This window comes from Pongo pygmaeus, chromosome 2 (assembly GCF_028885625.2).
Source record: "Pongo pygmaeus isolate AG05252 chromosome 2, NHGRI_mPonPyg2-v2.0_pri, whole genome shotgun sequence".
NCBI lineage: Eukaryota > Metazoa > Chordata > Mammalia > Primates > Hominidae > Pongo > Pongo pygmaeus.
Genome location: NC_085930.1, coordinates 180259738 through 180287314, shown reverse-complemented (window position 1 = coordinate 180287314; position 27577 = coordinate 180259738). Strand labels below are relative to the sequence as shown.

General features: G+C 41.3%; 1 protein-coding gene across 4 annotated transcripts in view; it reads left to right on the top strand.

The window, feature by feature from the left end:
• Nucleotides 1-27577, top strand: part of TNIK (TRAF2 and NCK interacting kinase) — a 400067-nt gene that overhangs the window by 304407 nt on the left and 68083 nt on the right. For 2 of the 4 annotated variants that reach the window (XM_054479687.2, XM_054479688.2), the window contains exons 13-16: nt 15619-15729; nt 16573-16659; nt 17738-17926; nt 26940-27104. In XM_054479687.2, the coding sequence (XP_054335662.1) occupies nt 15619-15729; nt 16573-16659; nt 17738-17926; nt 26940-27104 (552 nt within the window). The remainder of the gene's footprint in view (nt 1-15618; nt 15730-16572; nt 16660-17737; nt 17927-26939; nt 27105-27577) is intronic. The other 2 variants (XM_054479691.2, XM_054479690.2) reach the window with 1 other exon arrangement.

The following is a 27577-nucleotide window of genomic DNA, read 5'->3' as shown; positions in this document are numbered from 1 at the left end:
TCTACTATCATTATCTCTTTTCCTGTATCAATTATCTCTCATGCAAAACTCATATAATCCCCATTTAACAAAGAAGAAACTGAGGTTCAGGGAGGGAAGTAATTGGTCCCATGTTGCAGGGTACTGTGTTTAGTACCTTACACGAATTGTCTCATTTAATCCTCACAATAATCTCCAGTCTAAAGATAATGCAGCTGAGTCTTAGAGAGGTTAATAATAACTTGTTAAAGGTTGAGAAGAAAACCAGGTTTCAGATCCAGGGGATTGGCCTGCAGAGCCTAAGCACCAAGTCACTGCATGTGTTCTGTCTCTCCACTGATAAGTCAGAGCTGGCATGCTTTTCCACATCCCTCATCTGGCCTCTACATCTATGGTCTTTTACCCTGAACATTTAAGGAGTTCTGCACAAGGGCACAGAATCTGTGCCCAACAGATGCTCACTCTGCTCAAGAGAGCAGAGACCTGGGTTCTGTCTCATGTTCCCAGTCAGAGCTATTGCCAAGGCCTCCTTTGTGTCTCTTCTCTTGTGGCATTTGCTTGAACCTCTACCATGCAGCAAGTCAGAGTTCAGCTCACTGAGGCATGTGCATCCAGAGACACACCCTGTCAATCCTGGCTTGCACAGAAGACATCAGCCAGCATGCACGAGGGCACAAGCCTTTTGCTGTGTGTACCAATGGGCATGAGCCTTGGCTCCATACCAGAAGCAGGAATGCTTCTGGCCACAGAGCATTGATAGATTATACCAGCTTTCTCTTTTGATCCTTCATCTTATTCTATAGCGCAGTGGAGAAGAACAAGGAATACTAAGTACTCAGACAGCTGTAAATTCTGAACCCCTAAGTCATGACATTCTCTCCCACCAGGAACTCTTCTGCCGTGTCCTGCTCCTGCCAGGTCCCCTTCTATGTCTGCTTCCCTGGCCTTTGGTGACCACTTGTGTTTCTGGTGTCCTGAGTAGGAACTTGAACTACATTGTCACGTAGAAACTGTTAAAGCCCATAGTTCAGCTTGAGTATTTAGCTTCATTGTGAGTCATTTTTCCTTTTGTAGGAAAAACATTCCCACTTAGCTACCCCTTTGGTCACACAGGACTATGTAGCTTGTAGCTTTTGTATTTGTGATCTCAAATGTCACCTCCCACCAGAGGGTTTCTAAGGAAGCTCTGCACGTCCTTTACTATTTATGAGTAACCACGTGGACTTGGCTAAGCTCTAAATCAGTGTCTGTATATTCTTAGAAGGACTTTGAATATACACTGAATGTGGTCACTGATCAGCTTTATGAAAAGGACGTGGCTTCAGGCCAATTAAATGGTGGAGAGAAGACTCAGCTTTTGACCAGTGTTGAAGTACAACCTACAACAAAGTTCCAGGAACTTGATTAAACCCAGCTAAAGTGAATGAGTCCATCAATGGTGAGAAAAAGTACAAGGAGGACCTCTTCTAGTTTTACTCAGCTCAATAAAAATTTCTATTACTTGGCATAAACAAAATACATCTTGTTTTATTCTGTATCATGGAGTTAGGATCCAAGAATGGGAGCCTTCAGGGGTCAAGGCTTCTACTCTGGTAATCTTGAGCAAGTTTGTGGTGATGTTTGATTCTGCTCAAGAGTTTTGAAATGATATTAGTGATTTATTTATGTGTTTCAAATTGCTGAGCACGTTCTATACTTTCATTTTGGGGAGTGTGCCTTTAAGTCACAGGAATGAATCAAATAGACCCCAGAAGCACCTGCTCCCTGGTAGTACATTTTATTCTTTCAAGACTTTTTCAGGACACCAACATTCTCATGTAGTGCCCTTCAAGACCATACTAACATTGTCCAGTTATAAAAATAACCAGTTCTATCTGGCCAAAAAATATACACTTTGGCTCCATCCCATGAATGTTTTTTTTTTTTTTTTTGAAGAGATATCACCTGTATCTTATTGGCCAGTAATCATGGAGCATTAATGTACAAAGTAAGAACCTGGCAGCCTAAAAATATCAGCCCTCTCTAAGCCTCTAACTTTTTATCGTGACTGAGGCTTTCAAGGATGTTGGACTCAATTGTCGTCGTTGTTGTTTTTAAGCGTGAGGTTGAATTAAAACCTTTTCCCTTTTCCTTATTAGGTCTGTAGGTAGTCATTTGACAAATATTCAGTGAACACCTCTGTTGTGTGGGCACCATGCTAGACACTAGAAATACATTCTCCCATTGTGATGATTAGATCTGTGAGGGAAACAGGCACTAAGCAAATAATCAGCCAAGTACTCATTTATCATCACAGCAATGACTGCCATGGTGGAGGAGAGTGGCATGCTAAAAGAGCACGCCACAGGGTGGGAGCCTCACCTGGCTTGGTCAGAGTCCCGCTAGAGGAGAGAGTGGGGCATGCAGAGATACCAGGCAGGGAAGCCATGGCACAGTCATGCAGGGCTTTGTAGACCATGTGGATTACTTTCGAATTTTATTCTAAGAATGGGAAACCATTGATGTGTCTTCACTAAGGGAATAGAATCAGATCTGCCTTTTTCAAATGAAACTTGGGCTGCTGCAGTTGGTGCTGGAAAGAAGCAAGAGTAAATGGAGGAGACAAGTTAGTCCAGGCCAGAGAGTGTGATGCTTTGGACAGATGATGGTAGAGTGGGGATTGAGAAAAGTGGACACGTTTGAGACAAAGGTAGCCTGTGGACCATGCAGGATGTGCAAGTTGATTAGACATCAGGGATGAGGAAGAGCAGCCAACAGTAATAGTAGTAGTACAATCCATGCAGTTGGATTATGTAAAGATGGCCATAGAAGAGGGGTCAAAGATAAGAAAAATAGGAATTATTGGTTTGTGGTAATAAAAGTACACATGAGAAGAGAGTGTAGGCCTGAGCTCTAAGAACTCAGAATAGGCAAGGAAGAGACAGAAGAGAAATTTGATAAGGAAGTGGAAGGAACACCTGGGCTATAGAAGCAAAGATTTAGTATTCAAGCATAAGTATGGAGTTAAAGGGGCCAGCTCTGCAGAATGCTGCTCAGAGGTCAGGAAGACAATAGCATCTTTTGGTTTCAAATGACAAAGAGGATATTTAAAACATAGTTTTGGCCGGGCGCAGTGGCTCACGCCTGTAATCCCAGCACTTTGGGAGGCCGAGGCGGGTGGATCACGAGGTCAGGAGATCGAGACCATCCTGGATAACACGGTGAAACCCCGTCCCTACTAAAAATACAAAAAAATAGCCGGGTGTGGTGGCAGGTGCCTGTAGTCCCAGCTACTCGGGAAGCTGAGGCAGGAGAATGGCATGAACCCGGGAGGCGGAGTTTGCAGTGAGCTGAGATCGTGCCACTGCACTCCAGCCTGGGCGACAGAGCGAGACTCCGTCTCAAAAAAAAAAACAAAAAACACATAGTTTTTGTGTAATACTCCCTAAAAATTCTTTCATTTCCTGTCTTTTCTGGGAAGGGAAGCAACCTGCCCAGGGAGTCAGTAGATCTGCACTTGGAGTGAAAAGACATCAACTTTCGAGGGCCACCATGTACTCCTACTACCTGCGTGCCCTGGCAGTTCTTATTCTCCCCACACCTCCACTTCCTGAGCTCTACAGGGAGGTCAGTAGCAAAGCTTGTTCCCACCACCAAAGGTGTCCTCAGGATTAACCAGAAAAATGGATATAAAAGAACTTTATTGACTGCCAAAAGCTGGACAGACCTCACTTTTGAGGACTGGTCAAATTCAGCTTAAATACTTCTAACGAGACCCACCTTATGCTTGTGTTGGAACTCTTCATAATTCCATGCTCATCCATTTGCTGTCAGCTTTTTGTTCACATTCTCTGTTACCATACATTTTTCCTTTTTTCTTTTTTTTTAATTACTTTATTTTTTGAGACGGAGTCTACTCTGTCACCCAGGTTGGAATGCAGTGGCACGATCATCTCAGCTCACTGCAACCTCCGCCTCCCAGATTCAAGCAATCCTTATGCCTCAGCCATCCAAGTAGCTGGGATTACAGGCATGCTCCACCACGCCCAGCTAGTCTTTGTGTTTTTAGTAGAGATAGGGTTTTGTCATATTAGCCAGGCTGGTCTCAAACTCCTGGCCTCAAGTGATCTGCCTGCCTTGGTCTCCCAGAGTGCTGGGATTACAGGGGTGAACCACCGTGCCCAGTCACCATTCACTCTTCTCTTAGGGTAACCAAGCCAGTCTCACAGCAGCTCAGCTGTGCAAGCTGAAGCCCAAACCCAGAGAAGCCGCTGGTGTGGAAGGTTGTTCTTTGGAACCTTAGTAGCTTCTTCCAAATGCTCCTAGACAGCCTCCACCCACAAAAGAGTGGTAAGGCGGTGGGGCAGCTGCAAGTTTCTTTAAGAATCACAGTGCAGGACAGCATATTGATGCTCTGGAAAGTCCTGGGACAGCAGAGCGTTTGGTAAAATTCAGTAGAGAGTGAAATTGTATTTTGGTTAACAGCATGGACTCTAGAACCTAAGACTGCCAGGGGTCAAATCCTAGCTTTCTTCCTTATTAGACATGTGACCTAAGTTCTTTAACTTTCCTGTTTTACAGTTTCCTCATCTGTAAAGCAAGAAATAACAATAGCATTTACCTCACAGGGCTGTTGTGAAAATTAAATGAGTTAATTCATAGAAAGCCTGCCGACATCACTAACACACAGTGAGCCCTTAATAAATATGAGTTGTTCTTGTTATTGGTGTAGGTGCCTTTGACCAAAGTCAAGGAAACGAATTTCCAAAGTTTGAACTCCTTTATGTGCTACAGTAAAACCTTTTTGGATTTATTAAAATAAATGTAAATAGGTAAGCTTCTTTCCATGCTTCGGGAAGAATATTTGTTATAATACTGGGAGGAATTCAGTTACATCATTCAGAGCAATAAATGTCTAATAGTTCTTAGATGGCCAGCTTTAGGTCCGTGTAGAGGTAAAATACACTATCTTTACAGGCCAAGGCCAAGGTTTAATCTTAGCTGTGTGGTCTTTGGCAAATTACTTAACCTCTCTGAACCTCAGCTTCCTTACATGCACATTTGGTAAAATCATATTTACTTTTCATGATTGTTGAGAAGTAAATGAAACCATAAATACAGAGGACTTGGCACAATGCCTAACACAAAAACTGGATTGATATTCTTGGGTGAATATTTTATTGTTATTTTGGAACTGCTGATTTCAAAGTATAGTACTGTTAATTTTGTTTTTCATTTTAATGGTGCTGTTTATAGATAGCATTTCCCCATTCCCTGTCTTCCTTAATTCCTTAATGTACCTTCCCTGTTTAGTGTAAAACCTTGACTTTTTCATCCCCTTTTGAAGGCGTTTTTCCAGAGCACATTTTCGTGATGTCTTACTGGGCTGTCTATCTGCTAGTGACTTAGCCTGCAGTCCTGGCCTTGTCAGGACAAGGAGGCAGCCCATTCTTCATCCTTTTGTGGATATCTTGTTTAGTAGGGTCAACTGCCACCTTGGGAAGTCTCCTTTTCCCAGTGAAACCTAGAGGACCTTCCCCTGGAGAAACTACCTTCTGATGGATTATCTTATCAGTATTTCTTGCTGTCATTTCCAACACTGTATAATTATGATCCCATCATTGCCACCAAGTGGCTGCATGAAATTTTATTTCCTAACAATATCTAAATAAAGTTCTTAAGAAACAGAGATCTTGTGCTGAGTGAATAACAAGCTTCTTGCATCAGGGAAAATAGTACGTTCCGAGTGACCCTTTCACCAAAAAGGTGAGAACGTGGCAGTTCAGTAAGACATTGCCCGGGTTTGAATCTCAGCTCTGCCACTTACTGCCTTTGTAATTTTGAGCAAGACATGACTTCTCTATGCCTCAGTTTGACCATTTATAAAATGGGATGTAATACATACAAACCACTTAGAACAGTACCTGGCACTGAGTAAACCCCTGAATAAGTAAGTTCAAGGAGAGCGTTACCTGTGAAGGGAAGAATTTTGCTTCTCATTACCTGCTTTGTTATTGCTGCCCTGGGTCATCTCTTTCCAGGGTGAGGGCTTGAAGCTGAATGCAGCCTAAGCAAGTACAGTGGGCACAAGCAGGAGACAGGAAAATCATGTGGGTTTTTACCAGTGCAGCATTTCTACCCACTGGACCACACTCCCAGGCCCCAAGTCAGAGGAAAGCACTGTGAGCAAGAATAATTTCCCCATCTCAGAGCCTGGAGTGTTAACACATCAGCACTGCCGAGAAGTGGTCCTTAATTCACTTAATCATTAACCACAGGTGTCCCAGTGTGTCCTGTGAGCAGTGGCTGGCTAGTTGGAGGCAGCGCAGCTTTTTATTCCTGGATGTCATTAGCATCAACACAAGATTGAACACTTTCTAGCTGGGCTTTTGCTCTGTTATTTCAATAACTGAACAGAAATTATGAAACAGCTGGGAACCATCCTGGCAAACCAGATGCTCATTGTCCAGGACAAAGCATGCCCATGGGCTTTGGATAATGGTCAGTAATCGCATGCACATGTAAATCACACTTGTGTTTCAGGGAGCCGTGTCATCTGCATGGATATAAGGAACCCCACCTCCCAGTGGATCGCAAAAGGGCTTCTTGTTCTAACTTACGTGTTGTGCCAAAGGAGTTCTGACTTTGTCCGCTTTGTCACCTGGATCCTGTGATGGGAGGGATTTCCTGCCACAGTGTGGGAGTTGGGCTGACATCCCTATTTTGTAGTGTAAAATGCTACTGAAATCTGGAGTCCTTTTGCCCAGGCTCCTGCCTACGCTTTTAAGACACAGGAAGGTAGAGTATGCTAGTGTTTTATACTTAACAGCATTTCATACTGAAAAAAACCCAGAGTTAGACAGTTGCTGATCCTTGGTATATCTATAGTACCTTGCATGGAAGGTAGGGATGGCTTTTTAGTGCCTGCATGCAATGGATATCACACAGACCTACCCTCCGTTGTCTAGGGTCTTTACAGAACCACTTTTATTACATCTAGTCTATATGTTTTGTGTGTTCACAGTCTTTTTAGTTATTCCTAACCATAGAACTATGACAACAAAATAGTTTCACATGAAATCTTATTTCACATGACATTTAAATTGAATTGCTTTTATTTTGACTCTTGTTTTCTTTAGTGAGTGGTTTTATAGAATCATAGAAGCTGGGGAATATTAGGAACCTCAAAAGTGATCTCAGCCATTTCTTCTCTCAAAGCAAGAATTCCTTTTGCAATAGTCTTCAAACAGGGTTATCTAACCTGTTTAACATATAATCTTTCCTTGTATGTCCGTGGGCTTGAGGCAGCACATTCTATTTTTGAACAACTCCTAATGTTGGAAAATTTATCTTTTCATTGATTCAAGTTCTTGTGATATCCCTGCAGTAATACAGGTTGTGCCAAATAAAACTGAAATTCCCTGCATATCTGCCCTAGAAATGTGTGAAGACATTAATATTGTTTTTCTACAAATGTTACCAGTTCCTGCAACCTTTCTACATATAAGTTAGCATCTTTAGTATCATCTCGGGAGTACTGGAGTGGCCTTCTCTGTAAACACTGTATTAGTAAACTGGTTTATAACTGGCTTGTCTTCATAGGACTCAGTCTGAGGGTCTCATACTAAGGTTTCAGAATGATGACAGTAGGAATTTGGGGGTTTCATCTGCATTTGACTTTCACACTAACATTCAGAGTCGTAGGTACGAGGGATGTCCATCAGGTCATTCTTGCTCCTCTGTATGACACCCAGGAAATCCCATGTGGTTGTTCTCCCTGGAGAAACTGAGGCTCAGAGACACTAAGGAGTTTGTGAATAATCACATTGACTAGCATCCATGGAAGAGGCAGGATGAGAATTCTTCTGCATGCCTCCGTGAAGCTCAGTCTGTTTAGAACTGTCATGCCTCTTTCTGTGTCCGCAAAGACCAGCTTGCACACATGTGCTTGACAGTGCTTAGCCATGGGGCTGTCTGCTAATCAAAAGTTGGCCTGTGAGCCCAAAGAAAAGGCTTCATTTAGGCAGTTAATTTTTCAGGAAAGCTCTCAAAGGGTAGGTTGGATAGTTTGTCTCTCATGGTGTAAAGTAGGTGTAGAAAAAAAGGAATGAGTTATATCCAGCCTGTCTAGCTTTCCCAGTGTTCTCTGATTACTATTTCTGAGAACATTGGGAAAGCTATGGTAGCTTTAAGGTAGGTAACAAGGTAGGTAACAAGTAAAGATAGAAAGAGGGGAAAATGGCAACTTTAAAAAGCATTAGACAGTATCTTTTACTTTGTATATACCGATGCTTCTTGTGGACCCAAATGAGGCAGCATGGCAAGAGTGAGGCATGGAATATAAATCCTGGCCTTGCACTTACCAACCGAGTGAACTTGGGCAAGATATTGGCCTGGACGTGCCTCAGTTTCCTTATCTGTCAAAAGGGGGTGATGACAGTATCACCTGCCTCAAAAGGTTTTGGTGAGAATTAAATGAGTTAACATGAGTACAGTGTTTGGCATCATAGGATGCACTACATAAGTGTTCTTCATTATTCATAGTTATTATTATTTTTGTTTTTATTTCATTGTCATATAGTGAATTCAGAGGTGCCAGACTGCTTCCCCATCACTCTTGCGTCCTTACATAAAAAAAGGTTTGGAACCCCAGTTTTAGTCACAAGGAATCATGCCTTTACCCTATAGTCATTGGTTTGCAATGATCTTTCCAAAACTAAAACTTTAGCAATGTTAAATGGGAAAACGGAATGCCCAGAAGCTGGAATACCTCTCATCGCAAGTATAGCTCCCGTGAAGCTTATACAGAACAGTCCTATTTAAAGTGAGGGGGCATGTGTGATGTGCAGTCAATTCAAAAGACCACACTGGGTCCTTTCATTCTGAGTGTCTTTGAACAGAGAGCCCCTGGGTGGAGGGGATGGTTTGAGGTACTTCCCAAGGAGCCTGACTTGATCTTGCACCAGCCGTTTTCCTGTCCTCTGGAGGCCAACTCGGGTCTTCCACAGTCACAGTGGGGTTTCCTCTCACCACTTTCAGGAGGTCACCCAAGATGAAAAGCAACAGGAGCTCTCCAAGGGCAAATAAGAATTCTGCTTCATTTCACTCTGAATGGTTAGATTTTTGCTTTGCAATGTAGCATAACCTTGCTCAGACTCTTAGAATGAACAGATTTGCAAGATTACTTAATCTATACCCTTGTTGAAAGTTTAGCTGAAGGTGACTTACGGTCAAACAACATTCACTCATTCATCACTTTATTTTATTTTTTTTTTTTTTTGAGACGAAGTCGCACTCTGTCACCCAGGCACGATCTCGTACAGTGGCACGATCTCGGCTCACTGCACCCTCCGCCTCCCGGGTTCAAGCAATGCTCCCGCCTCAGCCTCCTGAGTAGCTGAGATTACAGGCACGCGCCATCACATCCAGCTAATTTTTGTATTTTTAGTAGAGACGGGGTTTCACCATGTTGGCCAGGCTGGTCTCAAACTCCTGACCTCAGGTGATCCACTCACCTTGGCTCCCAAAGTGCTGGGATTACAGGTGTGAGCCCCGCCATCAAACACATATTTACAGAGCGCTGCTATGTGGTCTTCAGTGTTCGTATTGGTGGCAGTGTAGGACCAGAATCTAGTCTGTTTCCAAACCATTTTATTCTTTCCCCAAGCCCTGTTGCCTCTCTTGCCTACTCCTCTATCCCAATGACACGTTGCATTGCAGCTATAGGATATTAATTCTCAGATGTGGATATCACTTGGGTCCATATAATGGGAAATATGATGTATATAAAAGATGGACCAGGGCCAAGGTTTGTTTCTCATTTTTTGGCTTATTTTCTTATGACTTTTCCTCATTCCAAAAGGAGGACTTAAGGTGGCTTAAAGAGATTAATACAGCAATTAAAAGTAAAATAAACGAGAAGACAATGTAGAAGGGAATATAAAGTAGAAGGGAGAAAGAAGATGCAGGCAGGAGCGGGGTCAGTGCACAGAACGCCTGCACAACGTGGCATCCAGCGCTGTTGCCCAGGGCGGTCACCAATCTGCTCTGAGGCCTGACACAAGAGAAAAGAGACAGATGTGAAGTGGTTGAGATTCATGTTGTCCATCAGATAAGAGTAAACCAGTTACTCAGACAAGCTTTCTGAAATCACACTGAAAACTATACACTTGCCTAGTAGGTAGTGCAATGAATAATGTCTGAGGCAATATTCCTGGCATAAATGCAGTGGTTAGCTTTATTCAGCTATTTTGAAGACATCATAAAACGCAATTTTATGGCATTGCAGTTCATCAAAGTCACTTCTATGAGAGCTAGAACACCCCGGTGTAGGTGTGCACTTTTCTGCTTATCTAAAGTAATCTAAGAAGAGCATTTAAAGAAAAAAAAAAAAAAGGAAAGACTGACTCCACAGCCCTTGTGAGGAATATGCATGAGGATTATTTCTTAAAACTAGACCTCTAATAACAATTCAGAATTTAAGGGTTGAGGTGATATTCTCTGCAAAGAATTTAAACAGCAAAAATTCTACATAGCCAATTTGGGATAAATGTATTACCTTTGAGGGCCCCCTGAACAGGGGGGGACAAAATTACTATTCCCTCATTAAAATTAACTAACAAATTCACATGCGTGAAAGTGCAGCCACACAGCCTCCACCTAGAGGTAGCGTGAGGGGAGCGTTCATAGGGAGAACGTTCATAGGGAGGTTCAAAACTGCCCCCAATAGATCCCCAGATCCAGCAATCCCACCACTGGGTGTATAGCCAGAGGAAGGGAAGTCTGTGTGTTCAAGATATAGCTGTGGCCGGGCGCGGTGGCTCATGCCTGTAATCCCAGCACTTTAGGAGGCCAAGGCAGGCGGATCATGAGGTCAGGAGATGGAGACCATCCTGGCTAACACGGTGAAACACCGTCTCTACTAAAAATACAAAAAATTAGCCAGGCTTGGTGGCAGGCACCTGTAGTCCCAGCTACTTGGGAGGCTGAGGCAGGAGAATGGTGTGAACCCGGGAGGCGGAGCTTGCAGTGAGCCGAGATTGCACCACTGCACTCCAGCCTGGGTGACAGAGCAAGACTCCATCTCAAAAAAAAAAAAAAAAGAGATAGCTGCAGCACTATTCACAATAGACAAGATATGGAATGAACCCACGTGTCCATCAGTGGATGCGTGAATAAAGAAAATGTGGTACTTATATACAATGAAGTACTATTCATCCATAAAAAACTGAGATTCTGTTGTTTGCAGCAACGTAGATGAACCTGGAGGACATTATATCAACTGAAAGATGCCAGGCACAAAAAGACAAATACCATATGATCTCACTCACTGGTGGAATCTAAGATGTCACGCTCATAGAAGGAAAGAGTAGAATAGTGGTTACCAGAGGATTGGCAGGGGGCAGTGGTGAGAGACTGGTCAATGGGTGCAAAGCTATAGACGAGAGGAATAAGTGCTGGTGTTCTACTGCATAAGAGGATGGCTGAAATTCACAATGTATTACATATTTCAAAATAGCTATAAAAGGTTTTTAAATACTCTCATCATAAAGAAATGATAAGTGTTTAAGATGGTAGATATGCTAATTACACTGACTTGATCATTACCTAATTTATACATGTATCTAAACATCACATTGTACCCCATAAATATGTCCAATTATTACATGTCAATCATAAATATTTAAAATAAGAACTTTTAAATATTTCATGCCTTTCTCTAATGTTTAAAATATGAAATTTAAAATATTTTAAAATAAAAAGGAATTGTCCTAAAAAAGAAATCATCCTTGGCAAACATCAACAGAAGACAAAAGGGACATGAAGTCCCTGATTATCTACTCCATAGAGTAAGGCAACAATCGTTAGGGCCTGGAAAACTTTAACAGTAGGTTCTATCCATCATCTCCCCACCGGGAAAAAAATTAAGAGACTTATAAGAAGCCACTGAATGTCCAGTTTTAAGGAATATAACTTTTGGCAATGCCTACAAGAAGACATGGATGAAAATATACTTCTAGGCAGTTCAATATAGGTGGAGAATCTGCCAACAGTTTTAGAGTAGTTGGTTTAAGCCATTCTTTTCTGATAGCAGGACCACTATCTTCATTACGTATAATTTGAATAAGATCTAGGAATGCTATTTGATTCTCCCCTTTCCCTTTTTTTCCAGTTTAGACTCTTATTCCCTTATTTTATTTTTCGTGCCTTTCTCTAAGATGGCAAACATGTACGTTCCAGTGCCAACTGTAGGTGACTCTTTTTAGAAGAATATTCTCCAGTTCTGTCTGTGTTCAATATAAAAGAATGTTCCAGCCAATAAGAGCTACTTAAGAAGGGCATCAAAGAATAAAGGTCTGGTACAAATCTCTGCAGGGCTTTCCCCTCTTCTATTACTTATCCAGTTTGCAGTTTTCAACACAACAAATATCATTGGTGGCTGGCCTGATATGGAAACAATGGGAGATAAAAACAAGTGGAACAGAGATTTTGCCCACAAACAGCTTTCAATCTACATTGCAAAGTTGGCAAGATATACTCAAATAACCATACTATAAGGTATGGAAAGGTAGCCATACCGTCAGTATTGACAGGAGGGAAACGTCTACAAAGAAATTTAAGACGATACTGTGTTGTCTTTTCCCTCAAGTTTCTTACTGTGTTCAGCGCAACAAACTCTTAGGTGCACCTGCCAGGCGCCAGGCCCCCATGTGAGGCGTTGGGGTACAACAGAAATCAAGCACTGGCCTTGCCCTCAGAGAGCTTCTTCTAGCAAGAGTCATCAGAGCTTTGTAAAGGTGTCTGCCTGAGGCCAGGGACTTGGTCTCGCATTGATATTTTTTTTATATCCCCTCCCTCATACAGCTCCATGCACAGGAGGAGAGAAAGCAAATATTTTTTCAAGAATGGCATTAACATTGAGACACAGCAGCTGGAAATTGGCAGGGTGCCCTCAGAAGGTTGGGAAAGTGATTTATTTTTCCAACGTCACCACAGGAACCAAAGCCCTGGCAGATGCCTCCATGTGTTAGCGGCGGCTGATCCGAGTGAGATCATTATTAATTATTAGTTACTTTTGAGTGTCTTTCTCAGAAACTACAGAGTACTTGGGAAGCGCAGACGCTCTTGAGTTGCAGTCAATACTGTATACACCTTGCACGGGGACCTGAGTGGCATGTAATTATAAAACAGTATTGATTCCTGGCAAAGGGGTTCAAAATGTACAAATCCTTCACATAAAAATCAGCTAACTCTTCAAAGGGCTTGATTATTTTCCTTTCCTTAAGAAAGATACGGATGGTTGGAGTAAGAAATTTGAAATGTTAGCTAAATTAGGGCTATTTCCTGCCAGGATCCAGATCTGTACACATAATTATTTTATTCTCTGTGCTGGCACTGATTCACTTTGGTTGAGTATTGGAAATGTCTCTCTTTTGGGTCTGTAATCCAAATTATTCAGTTGCTGCCTATGCTGATGTTTTCTACTCGCATCTTCCTGTATTATTTTTCTGTAAAACAAATACTCGCATGTCTGGGACTTGCCTCATGCTGGTACCCACCCCACTCGTACTTTTCCTGGTCTTCTCTATCCCATCGTCTACTGTGCCCCTTGGCCGGGGACTTCACCTGCCCTCCTACAACCTATCGTCACCAAATCCTGCCTATTTTATTTTGGCCTAATTCTAATTTCTGTTTCTAAATTGGTATCCACTGAAGTCCTATTAGAATGACCAGCAACCTGTATAGTTGTTAGTCTTTATTCCTCTTGGCTGTGTCTCCATCCTCAGCAGTGATTATAAACATGGACTCTCATCCTGCTTTTGCTGAAATGATCAATGCCCTATCATTTTATGCCTAGATCCACAGAATGGCCTTGCACTGCTTTTCAGCTTTTAGTCTTGCCCCTTTCCATGGCTGATGGGGAGGCCTTTTGAAAATGCAAGTCTGATCAAGTCATTTGGCTGCATGCAGTCCTCCTTCGCTTGCATAGCTCTCCTTTGCCTGCAATCCGAGATGGAAAAATTATTGTTGATCTGGAAGTGACAGAAACTGAGTCTTAAGAGACGCAGCTTATCTCCCAAGACTCAGAGGTTATTGGGAGACAGCAGGTCCGGAGGATTGCTGCAGGAGCTCCATCGGGAAGGCTTCCACATGGGCTTCTCTGGCATTCTGAATATCTGTGGTTGGTTTAGCTGGGGCTGAGACACAGAACTTCTGTACAAAACTATCTCCCTGGTTGTGTAGAGCTAACTTATCAGTGTGAGACAGTCACAGTTTTTCTACTCTGGGTACCTCATGTTTCCTGAGCCATGCAGTGAAGTCTTGTTGAGAATGTGACAAGGGAATGGGCCCCCTGATATGTCCCCTCTGAACTTCATATATGAGGAAAAAGAAATCCCAAAGCCAATAAAGGATCTGACACAAAGGGCCAGCCGCCTCTCTCAAAAGGTGCACTAATGCCATGATGTATGGGAAAAGACTTGGTAATATGTGACAATCCTGTGCACTGCAGGATGTTTAGCATCACTAGCCTCTCATGGTAAATGCCAGTCATGCTCCTCAGTCATCAGAACCAGCAAAAATACTCCTCACATGCCCTTAGATAGTTGCAAATGCTCCAGAGAGGGGTAATGGCACTGCGCCTACTTGAGAACCACTGGCTCCTGTAGCTGCTTGGCCTAATTCTAACTTCTAAAATGTTCTCCTTTCCTAAGAGTATAATGAAGAGCCAGATACTCTGTGATCTATCACTCCTCTGGCTTCTTGGTCTTCTGTAATGATTGAGCTCAGATGCTGGAGTCATTGTCTGGCTTTGAAATCAAGCTCTGCCACTTACTGGGTGTGACCTTGAACAATTACTTAATCTCTCCGTACCTCAGTTTTCTCAGATAAAATGGAGATAATAATGACTTCTACGTATTTTTGTGAAGACGAAATGAGATAAAGCATGTAAGCTGTTTATCACGCTGTCCACTGTTGGAGGCATGGTAATTGTATGAGGTGATGACAATGATTGACGATGACGATGATGATGATGATGATGATGGCTCCCAAGCATAAGGGTCTTATTCGAGCAAGAACTTGAAATTGACACTTAATAATGAATACTCCAGAAAACACAGACAGGCAGCATGATATATGAGAAAAGGTAGCAGACTAGGTGGGAGTCAGTAAATCCTATTGCACCCTCTGCCATCAATTCTGTATGGCTTTGAATATGTCACTTCACCTCTCTGATTTTTACATACTCTGAATTTTTGGGTTACATGGTGTTAAAAAGATTGAATGACTTAAGCATTGTGAAGTAATTTCATAAACAACTTGATGATATGTAATAAATAACCTGTTTTGCATTGGCGTTTTCTACCCCTGACTTAAAAACCCTCACCAGCCATGGGGAGAACACACTTAACAGGAACTTCTTGGTGAGAGTCCATTTATATGGTAAATGGCAGTATGTTATGCGTGACACTGAATCTCTCTCTCACCCCCTCCCTGCCAGTGTACCCTCCAACAGCCCAGAAGAGAAGAGCCTTGGAGCATTTAGGCATCTCTCATTAAAAGTTCGTGTCTGGGGTTCAACAGCTTTTCCTGCTGGCTCCCTGACACCCCCCCACCGGGGCCTGTTGCCTTCATGGTTGTCTGCTTGTTACCCCACAGCAACAAAGGCGAGAGAAGGAGCTGCGGAAGCAGCAGGAGCGGGAGCAGCGCCGGCACTATGAGGAGCAGATGCGCCGGGAGGAGGAGAGGAGGCGTGCGGAGCATGAACAGGTACAGCTGGGACCAGGAGCCCCACTGATGGCCTCCCGGGAACCCCAGCACCAGCCATCTCTGGGGTGTGGGTCACCTTTTCTGAGGAACGATCAGTTTACATGGGTTTTTACTCTTCCTCAAGCAATTATGCTCACCTATTCAAGAAGTCAAATGCACAGCCTTGGCAATGCCCACCTATTCAGCCTTGCTTTCTACCCGGACAGAGTTCCCTGACATACCCGGATCTTCCGATTCTCCCAACCCTCGGTATCTGATTTGAAGGTAGCACTGAAGCATGAAAAATCAGCCAAGTCCCACTCTTTCACTGCTTTAGAAGAGCTTTTCTACTCATGCCATCTCTGGTCTTTATGACTTTAAGTCATTGATGCAGGCCCCTCTCTCTTTGCTAGCATCACATTCTTACAGCATAGTGAAACTCTGCAGGATGGTTCCATTACAAAGACAGTGCACGATGGCATTCAACAATTGTCTTATTCCTGCTGCTTGCACAGGAGCCTCTGAACTTTATAGCATTGTTAATTCCAGGTAGTCCATAAAGAGAGGAACCTGTAATGAAAAGCTTTAACATGTAGCTGGGCTTATTAAAACCAAGTAGTAGCAGTAAAATGCGAGACATCTCAGTCAGCTGTTGCAGGTAGAGGAGCTTGTGCTTTTCATTATGTTGAAATGCATTTGCTTCCATGTGACATACTCTTCCTGCTTTGTAAGGAGGTATTTGGGTATTTTTCCCCTCCTTCCTTCTATACTTTACTTAGCGGCTCTTGTCGCCTTTGAAATTACTGGTTCATTTCTCTCTCTCTCTTTCTGTTCCTCTGAATTCTCTGCTGCCTACCTCTCCAGGAATACATCAGGCGACAGTTAGAGGAGGAGCAGAGACAGTTAGAGATCTTGCAGCAGCAGCTACTGCATGAACAAGCTCTACTTCTGGTAATGGGAAAGCCAAGAGCCAGCTGACCTGCTCTGTGTTCATCTTGCAAGTGTTTGTGTGTGTGTGTGTGTGTGTGTGTGCGTGCGTGTGTCGTAACGTGCCAGTCCAGAAGAGGGGATCTTCTAAGCCTCAGGGACCTCAAAAACCTCATAGAAACTTAATACATTTTCTGATTGATTTTGCTGAGTCCTAATATATTTAATACAGTTGTTATGCATTCTTTATTAACTCCATTTATTTGTAAAACTTGAGTATGAATCCAGCCTTATTATAAGTACAAACTGCTTTTGAGACCCACTGTGTTTATTGCAGAGTAATTTTTAAGGCCATTTGCAACATGCTGGAATACAATCACAGCAAAATGCACCTCTCCCATGAGAACCCATCAGCTCTACAGTCATATTTCATTTACAGACTATTAGCTTTACCGTTATGATGGGAACATTTTGTGTCCCTTGCTCATGCAGCTTCCACTTGAAGTACAGTACTTTTTTATTATTATAGTACTGCTCTCCAGATGGGCTTTTTGGTGTATTTTTTTAAACTGAACTTTTTATTTAATGGCATTCTGATATTTTTTTAGCCTGTACATAAGCTTGCTAATGGCCTTTGTAGGTCCAAGTTTTATTAAATGAAAGATGATTTAGGCACTATCTTTGGCTGCTTATTTAGTTTGTACTTAATTGTACATCTTTGAGTGGTTTAATTACTAGATCAGGAAGTGGGTGACTTTTTCTAGGGGTTGTATGCTGACCATTTAAATGTCCTCATTATTGCCATTTTGTCACTTGTAATTCATCAGGGACAAGTTATTTTGTAATTGATGGGATTCGGTAGGGATTGCCATTTTAAAGCAATAGCGTTTTCATTAAATGACACATTCTTGTGTAGATACTAACACAAGGCAGTAGCTTATTTCTGTGGCACATCCTGACATCCTTCTGTCATTCTGTTAGTATTAAGATCCTTCGTTATTTAGCATTATTTTGCCTCCATTGCATGCTTAACTGGTACTGGCCGATGATTTCTATGTGATAATTTAGCCTTTTCTTTGCTCCTCTTTCCTGATCTGGACAGGAATATAAGCGCAAACAATTGGAAGAACAGAGACAAGCAGAAAGACTGCAGAGGCAGCTAAAGCAAGAAAGAGACTACTTAGTTTCCCTTCAGCATCAGCGGCAGGAGCAGAGGCCTGTGGAGAAGAAGCCACTGTACCATTACAAAGAAGGAATGAGTCCTAGTGAGAAGCCAGCATGGGCCAAGGAGGTAAGTAAGCAAGTGTAGCCTCACCCTGTTGGCCAGGCTTTTGACTCTAATGAGTTTGTCTGGTAGAAGTGGAGAGTTAACCCAGTGCTGCAAAGCTGGAAAACAATTCATCATAAGACACACGCTTTGCTTTTGCAAGAACTATAACATTATTTCTGTAGAGAAGTGGCAAGATACTTTCCTTCATTTGTGAGTTTTGTTTTGTTTTGTTTGGTTTTTTTTGTATATCTTTGTGGTTGCAATGGACTTTTATAGGAAAAAACAGAAGATAGAAAAAACCTTTTTTCTGATACTCATCCAATTGAATTTGTGGCATGGAGGATTTTCAGTGATCTTTTTGTTGAATAATGTGATTAAGGATTTATAGAATTCTAGGAAGAATCAGTTCCTGTCCATGCCTGGACCCTGTTACTGATCATTAATATTGTCGCTAACATAATTTTGTTCACTGTGATACTACCAGCAGATGCACAGTTGACCTCAGACTTGTGGTGCTGGTATTCACTTTTAGGATCAGAGGTCATTAGTGTTTCTTCTACACATACTTCCTTCGTTTGCTTAACTACTAGACTAAGAAAGGATTTTCAGGAACTTAGCACTATGTTGAGCTATTTTAATAAAAACTGCTTGGATGGGAGGGAAAAAAGGGTGATAGCCAGACAGGTAAAGCAAACAAACAAAATAACCCCGACCAAATCAGCAACCTTTCCAGGGAGTCACTGTGTGAGGTCATGTGCATAACACGCTGGTTTTCAGTTCAATCATTATTTCTGGCATCTAGGGATTTCCTTTATTTTATGGTGATCATAGCTAGTCATTTAAAAGGATGTTTTGGGGTTATTTTGTATTTTTATCTAGAATCTTTAGATATTGATAGCTCACGCTTTTTTCAAGTTATCTAGAATGCAATATTACTAGAACCAGATTTCTTACATAAGATCCTATTTTTATGAAAATAATTCTTTGTATTTGTCTAACCTATCTGACATATGTACAGAAAATGCTTGACATAATGTTGTCCTAATGTTAATGATAGTGGTTTATGGGACCAGAAAGTAAAAAAAAAAAAATGGATTTGTAAAAACTTTTTTGCACTTTTACATATTGTTTAAATCCTTTAGAGTGATCATGTATTTTTTTGTGAAAATAAGTTTTTTCTTTTAAAACTTAAACTAAGTGTGTGGAAAAATTGTTTTGATTTGTGATGAAGAATTTATCACTTTCTCTTATATCTGTAAACAGGATCCATATTTACCTATGTCTCTAACATCTGCCTCTTTCTCTTAGATCAGTAATTCAATTTTGTGATCCTACTCCCAGGTACAGCATCGACCCCTTAATAATCCACCTGTTCTTCCAGCTAAGCAAAATCACTATGCTGCTAAACAGCAGCTGACATGCTTCTTGGCTGGCAGAGATGCACCACCTTCCTCTACTGCTAAACCATTTCCTAGCCATGCCAAGTTGAAATCCTCAGCTAAGCCAGACCCACAGCTCCTGACCATGGCAGGTGTTCAGACAACTGAAAAACTAGCCTCTACAAAGCTAATGTCAGTAGCATCTGCAGGAATTAATGATTCCAGATCAAGACTCCTGTTTGAGCATCACCCATGGAAGAAAGATGGACCAGCTTGTCCTATTAGACTTGGTTTGGAAGAACAACTGAAGCCTCAGGAAGTCTCGAGGACCATAGTGAGATCTCCAAGGCCATCTCGCTCCCAAGGATGTAGCCCAACTCGAGAGTTAGGATCTAAGGTCATTTGTGTGTCTTCTCCCAACGTCTCCAAAGTGACAAGCCCCGAGTTGTCCATTACTGCAATTCAGGAGGGCCTTAGAGATTCATGTAGACCTTGGGGCAGGAAGAGCATGAACTCATACATCTTTACAAATGCTTCTACTTTTCTAAGAAATGCTGCATCACTAAGCGACCTCTCCTTGATGCATGACCACTTGGCTTTCAGTGTTCCCAGCCCCAAGCATGAGTTTAGGAGAGGGACACCTACAGATCCCATTGGAAAAGATCATTATGTTGTGCAAACCATTCCAGAATTTCTTCTTTCCCCTAGACAGCTCCCTCACGCACAAATGTACCAGAAGAGGGGGAAAAGCATGAAACAGTTTTCACCTCCTTCATTCAGCCTCTACCCAGCACCTTGTGATTTGAACTTGTCTACCTTGACTTCATTGTTTTCCAGTTGCTATTTGTCCTCATCACTAAATTTACTGGCCTGTCCTCTCTATTCAGAACTAGTTCATAGCTCCCAAGCTTTCAGGAGACATGGCATTCCTGGGGGCAGATCTTTGCAGATGTCATCAAGGCACTTTTCTAGACCTCTTAATTCCCTCATGCTTCCTGGTCAGGCTCCTAGCAGTAAAAGAAACACAGCATTTGAGCATGCAAACAACATGCCTGAGTCATCAAGCACTCCTGATGTGAGGTTTCCCAGTCACCATAAGTCTGGGCCTTCTCTGGTGGGTGACATCTTCCAAGGTCCCTGGCTTCCTGGCATCTGGTGTGCTTCCTCTGGGCTTCATGCATTTCCACAGATATATGGGAACATTCTTTGGGGATTTCATATTCAGTCCTCTGCTCCTGGGTGTGGTTAACATAATCCAGCTTCCAACTAACCATTGTCTGTTCATGAAACAGTTCCCAAGTCTTAGAGTGGGTGATCATATTTTAGAAGAAAGATGAAACATTTAGTTGATAGAAGGAGAGTGACAGTGCTAAATTTAGGACTGGAGCAATCGACGTACAAATAAGAACAAATAATTGTCTGCCTTGGTTTGAGTCATCATTTTTAACACCCACTTCTTAAAACAGGAATAAAAATGAGTGCAAGGATCTTTATATTTTTGATCTTTTAATGCTTCTCATCAGCAATGTATGAACTTTTTATGTAAAGCATTATTTACAGATGTCTTTTCTCGTATTAGGTAGGCAGGGGCTCAAAGTGAACAAGTAGTAATATACGTTTCAAAACTTTAGATATGAACATAGCTTATAAGTATCTTAACTATCAAGTTATAAGAAAACCTGGGTTAAACCCTCTAGAGGTAAAATAAAAAGATGCCATTTTCTTTTTTTCAAATGCACCCTCTGTGCCCATGCCACCGTCTCCTGTTGTGTAGGGTCTGGACTATTTTTCCCCACATGCCACTGAAGGTATCACCTAGCTGTCTTCCACCTACTGCAACCTCTTCTGTAATCTGTTCCAGCATTTGTTTTCTAACTCAGCTCTATGCCTTCTCATCAAGTTTTTTTTCTTCTTCTTTGCTTACTTTTCCATCTACTTCTCCTCTTCTTCATTCCAAATCAGTAGTCCTTCATCAGCAATGTAATGCTCTTATACTGCTCTGTTCTCTCTGTTCTTGTTTCTTCATTTTGTAAAACACAAGTAATCACTGCATTTCTCTGTATCTTTCTGATTAATATGTTGGATATTGTAGAGCAAATGAAAATGCTCAATCATTTGCAAATCTTGTTGAGCTCTTCCCTCCCTCCTTTTACTGAGTATTCTTTCTGTCCTGGATGTCACATTGGCCTTGATTTTCAGATTTTAGCCAGAAAAGAACATTAATGTCTCCGCATTAAAAAGACAGCTTAGAGCCGGGCACGGTGGCTCACGTTTATAATCCCAGCACTTTGGAAGGCAAAAGCAGGAGGATCTCTGGAACCCAGGAGTAGTTAGAGACCAGCCTGGGCAACACAGTGAAACCTTGTCTCTACAAATAATAATAAAAATTAGCTGGGCATGGTGGTGCATGCCTATGGTCCCAGCTACACCAAAGGCTGAGGGTGGAACTTGAGCCTGGGAGGTTGAGACTGCAGTGAGTCATGATTGCACCACTGCACTCCAGCCTGGGCAACAGAATGAGACCCTGTTTCAAATAAATACATAAATAAACAGACAGGTTGGGGGCATTCTCACTGCTTTCAAATTATCTGCCATTTCTGAGTTGGGATGGATGTCAGGTATGTACTGTGAAAATATCAGTATGATGTTCTGTTGAACATCGGCAGAATTTGAAGGTCGTCTTCCTCACTTTTTGGATGATGGAGATTCCTTTTTCTTTCTTCTGCTCCTTAAATGGCATGTGATTTTCTGGGCCTGGCAATAACTGTGTGGGCTCCCCTTCCCTTTCCATCCCACATACTTAAAAAAAAAATTGTACCAAAGCTCAGCAGTGAAAGAATGCTTTGTTTACATGAGTATTGCATGAGATTGTATTTTAATTTTTTTAACACTCCATCATGTTCTCTTTCTGTGATATATGCCAGTCCTGGAGTGTTCGTTTGTTTGCAAACATCAATCTGATAAGGGCCAAAATATCTCTTTATTTCCATTAGCTCACTGGACTTTGAAATTACTGTATATAAAAACTCCTTCTCCATCCAGATTTCTCTGCTCTATACCTAAGTGGTTTCTTTTTCCTTTTATATGAGTTAGTTTATATATAAAATTCCCAAACTGCATTTAGAGAGTTTATATCTTTCCTCCATTTCTGTGTATCTCTCTTATGATTAAATATAGGAGAGACCTGGAAGGAAATAGTAAGGAGTATGTTTGAGTTCAAGTTCTTCCACTTCCTGCCTGCCTGACCTAGGGCGTGTCTCCTGCCTTCCTGAGATGCAGCTTCCTCATCTGCACATCTGCCTTACAATTGGGAAGCTCATCGGCAATAATGAATATGCACGTGCCATTTAAAGTTACATACTACACAAATACAAATGAAATACGGTATTCAACATATTCCTATTTTGTTTCCAAGACTGTTGTAGCTCACAAGGAACAAGTGTTTTGTCTCTTGTTTTGGTCTGGATTTCATATGACCAATTCACTTGCGTCTCCTATCTCTTCACCCACCTCCCCCCTGGTGATAGATAAGCACTTCTTTATTTCCTATATCAACTTTCTAAGATTTTGCTTCATTACTTTTAAGTTATGTGCTCCATTCACACGGGGATCTATACCTTTTTCTGGAATATTGGTAAGAAGTTGATCTGGGAAAATAGTCCAGGCCCTTAGAGTCAGACAAGATTGCATCTTAAGCATTCCTTATGAATGAGTGTCTCCTCTGTGCTCAGAGGTAACCCGGAGCAGGGGCGTCCTCAAACTTGCTCAGTAACCATCTGCCCATGTGGTTTTGCCCAACTATATTACCCAGCTCTTTATGTGACTAGTGAGTGCAAGGTCAAAGTATCTAAGGAGCACTTAAAAGTTACTTACTGGCTTCTTTCTCTTTCTCCAGCATTGCCAATAAACACAAAAACCAAACTGTTTTGTCCAGTTGGGGAAAAAAAGAGAATACCCATACAATTGTGTTGAATTCACCATGTACTAATTCTTATGTAAAGCCTTCTGAGACCTTCCTAAACCCCATGGACGCTACATATCATAAAATATTATTAGAATGCACCCATATGACATAGTAAATATATATTTGCTGTCAACAGTTTTAAAATTAATTCTATAAATGTTTTGAAATTCTCAGTAGATGTTATTCATTATTGTAAAGTGAGACACTAACCTACAAATTGTTTTAAAATATAAAAAACAATTTGACAATTGACATTGATACAGTGTTTCTCTTTATTTATGTTTTAACTTTTTAAAAAATTATTTTGAAATTGTTTTGGAAATCCTGAAATTAACAAATTTATTTTTAAGTTGTCTATATTTGTATAGCCTTTATATTACCAGAGGCCATAGACATTACTCCTATGCTATGCAGTGGATAACACAGACCTGTCTAGAGCAGAATTTTATTTCTGAGACCACAGTTATTTTTTTTCTCTATATATAATGCTATAGTAAATAGTATAGCATTTTTGCAGAGGTGATCCAAACTTCTCCAAAGTTATTTTAGTTTTCATGTTGAAACGATTTTTTAACAAGAAAAAAATACTTTTATAGTGAAGTTGATCAGTCTGTGCTAACCTTCTCTGTATTTCTGATAATTCCTTCTACTGTGAAATCATTTATAACAGGTATCTTTTGTTGTTATGGTCTAGCACCTTGACACTCCATACCTGATGGTACTGGAACACTTTCTTAGTGGTGCTCCTGGCATTTATATCTTCTTGGAAGCTGGCAGTTAGAGCAGAAACTTGGCTCCTAGACTTTTTTGAACATCCTCAGGCATTGAAACATATCTTGTTGTTCCCAGTTTTTAATCACATGTATCTTTCTTCTAGATGGGAGAGGGGTTGGAGGCAGACTTTCTTTGTCTCACATATTTATCTCCTGTTCAGTTAGTAGACATAAGTTGTGATAAACCAGGGAACGGGCCTTTGTCTAGTATGAAAATAATGAAAAGGGCCTGCCTAGATACCCTATCCAGCTTTCTCTCTGTCCATCTGAAGGTGTTATTAGGAGAAGTGCCACTTCCAATGTTTGATTTGATCCTTTGCTCCAATTCTTAAGGTGATCCTGCAGTGTAAAGACAGTTGGGTGGCATTATCTTCCTAAAGACTTCAGGTCTAGGTTTTCTTGAGACAAAGTACATAATGATATGCCTCGTCGTTATACCCTTTTCTTAGATTTTCAATTTTCTTTGGACAAACTTCAACCCAGGAAATTTCAGTACATTGGAGCCTTCCCGAAATAATTTTCAAAGTGTAACAATTACTTAGGCCATATATTTTTAGAATGGTACCAACTGAAATATACTAATGATAGAATTTAGTATGTAAACTGATAGAAAGCCTAAGAAATTTTTACTAGAAGTACATTAGCAACATCTATACATGACTAATCAAATCCATTCATTGCCTGTGAAAACCAGTACCCTAGTTTCTGCCCTGTTCATTTCTAATGATAGCTTTAGGGTCCCATGTGGCCTGTGATCCTATTAGCAGCAGGGATGCTTAGACTGGAACCTTGTTGCTGACACTTCCCAAAAGAATTCTTTATCTCAAAAATGGTTTCTTTGCTCAAGATAGGGTCTTTGGGGGCAAACTTTTCTACTATTATTTTTAATGTGCTGTCCCTTAATGTACATCTAAAGCTATCAGTATATTTTAGAGCCAAAAATAATAATTACAAGTATTCCTCACTCTGCATATATTTGGTTCCTGAATTTTGGGTGACAAGTGGTTTGGATAGTGGGAATTCAAACACTGAAGGATGCTTATGTATGACTTATCTATTAATGATCTACCCTGAAAATAAGAAAATGGATAATATTTCACCAATTCCAGTGGTCTAGAAATATTAACCTTCTTTCAAAGAGTCTGGCATTTGGAAAAGTGATATATTGCATGCCTTGATCTCAGTTTATCTATTGCTGTCTTTGTGGGACTTTTTCTTCTTTGTGGTCTTATCTCAAAGCTGGCTTTGTTCTTTTGCTCAATGCAATAGCCAAATAATTATTGCTGATGTAATACTTCGCACACATGCACACACAAAGTACACACGTTCTGGTTTATATTCTTGGCTTTTTGCAGCAAATCTTATTTGGTGTGTGGTAAGCTTCTGGGACACGGGATTTCAAAACCAAAGCCAATTGTATGTACCCTGCACAGCCATGGTGGGGGAAGAGATGTTCAAATTACTCCTCAGTAGAGGCAGGAGGGCTGTTTTTCATTCTGTAGCTTATCTTATTGTGTTAAAATATGTGAGGTTAGTATGAGTTTAAAAACAGACTTACTTTGTATATTTGATTGAGTCTGCCTCTAGAAAGATTCAAAATGGGATAGGGAGGATGGGGGAAAATAGCTCTTTCAAGTTTTTATTTCAAATCAGGCAGTAAAATGAATAAAGACTTTTAGCTGCTACATAAAAAATATGCGAACAGACATGAATATTTAACACCTGCACGTGGGTTCTTAAAATGCTCAGTGAGTCAGCAGAAGAGAATTAAGGGCTCACTGTAAAGGCCATCAGTGTAGGGAGAATGGTTGCATTGTCCTGGTGGCTTTGGGAAGCACAACAGTCAAATTGGTCCTGAAGAAATAAAGGACAGGACACAGTAGATCTGGAAGAAAAGTCATAGGCTTCTTGAAGTTGTCTCAGATCTTAAGCCATATCTTAGAGTGCGCACCTTGTTTATCTAAGTTTTGTCTTTAAAATTGCCCTCCGAGGCAGTCTTTCTGCTGTAAATATGTACTAAAGGTAATGATGACCTGTTTAAAAAGGGCATTCACTGGCTCTATGAGCATTTCCCGTGAAGCCCTTGGGATCTATTATCTGCTTTGGGCTGAAAGAGACCCTGGAAGAAAGGGAATGATAAGGAAATGAAACAGCCTAAGACAGGGTTAGAGGGCAAGAGAAAGGAGGAGAAGCAAGAATGAACACCACATGTGTAGAAACAGGGAGGAAGAAAGGGGAGAGCAAGACAGTGGAGTCCAAGCTGGACATGAAAGAATGAGATGGGGCAATGTATTTGAGGAAGCAGGAAAGACAACTGGAAAGAAAGACCCCTAAAGAGAGAAAAAGAAAGTGATACAGGAAGCCTATTTGAAACAGGCCACGCTCATTAAGCAGGCAGCCTGGAACACCCACTTGCCTATCAGTAGGACACGTGAAGAAATGGAGGGTGCATGCACTCAGCTTCATCCTCTTGTTCTTCCTCTCATATTCCATGAGTCAACCCAAAGCAATTTTCTATGTTCCCCAAGCCATCTAAATGCATGCTACCATTCCCTTTGATTGTCTAGAGTGAAAACTGTCTTCCTCACTGACCCCATGGCATTGTGACCAATCAGTAAGATAATATCACAATCAATACAAGATAAACTCTTAGCAGGTCACGAATTCCCTGCTCACCGAATAACACTAGATAATGGGTAATGGAAGAGTGATGGCTTGGGTGTTCTATTTTGTTGTTGCTGTTGCTAGTGTTTGCTCTTTGCAAATTCTTGATGCAGCACAGAAATAGAGTTTTGGCTTCTTAAAATTAGTTGATCAGAGGATTCAAATGGCTGTGCAGGTGACTACAGAAAATCCTTGCTAGAAGGTGAATCTACTTCTATACATTGAGGCTTTTTTTTTTTTTTTTTGGCTTGTAGGTAGAAGAACGGTCAAGGCTCAACCGGCAAAGTTCCCCTGCCATGCCTCACAAGGTTGCCAACAGGATATCTGACCCCAACCTGCCCCCAAGGTCGGAGTCCTTCAGCATTAGTGGAGTTCAGCCTGCTCGAACACCCCCCATGCTCAGACCAGTCGATCCCCAGGTACAGTCTGCCTCCATTTCATCAGGCATTCCAATAAGGTGCACAAGAAAACCTATTAAAAGCCTAGGGAATTGTAACATGGATTCAGGCACAAGATCAAATTATGACCCTTAATATAGAATTTATAGTAAAATAGGTGGCCCCACTGATTTTGAAGAGTAGAAGAAAAGGTAAGAAAGAAAAAAGCATCACCCTTAAACTTGAGTCACCACAAACTCACTTCTATGTAAATTGGCCTCTCTGGGGACCCATAGGAGTTCCTGCAAGGTGAGAACAAGCATTCTTTTAGTTACAATTGCCAAAACTAGAATTCATAGAAACCTTTGAGGTGTCTGTATGTGTATGTATTATACATTTTTTGTTTTCTTGGGACTTTGGCATGAGCCTGAAACTGAAAAAATTAAATAGACTTGGTTAAGTAAAATTACGTCTTCTAAGCCAGTGGTTCTCAAAGTGTCATCACTGGACCAGCA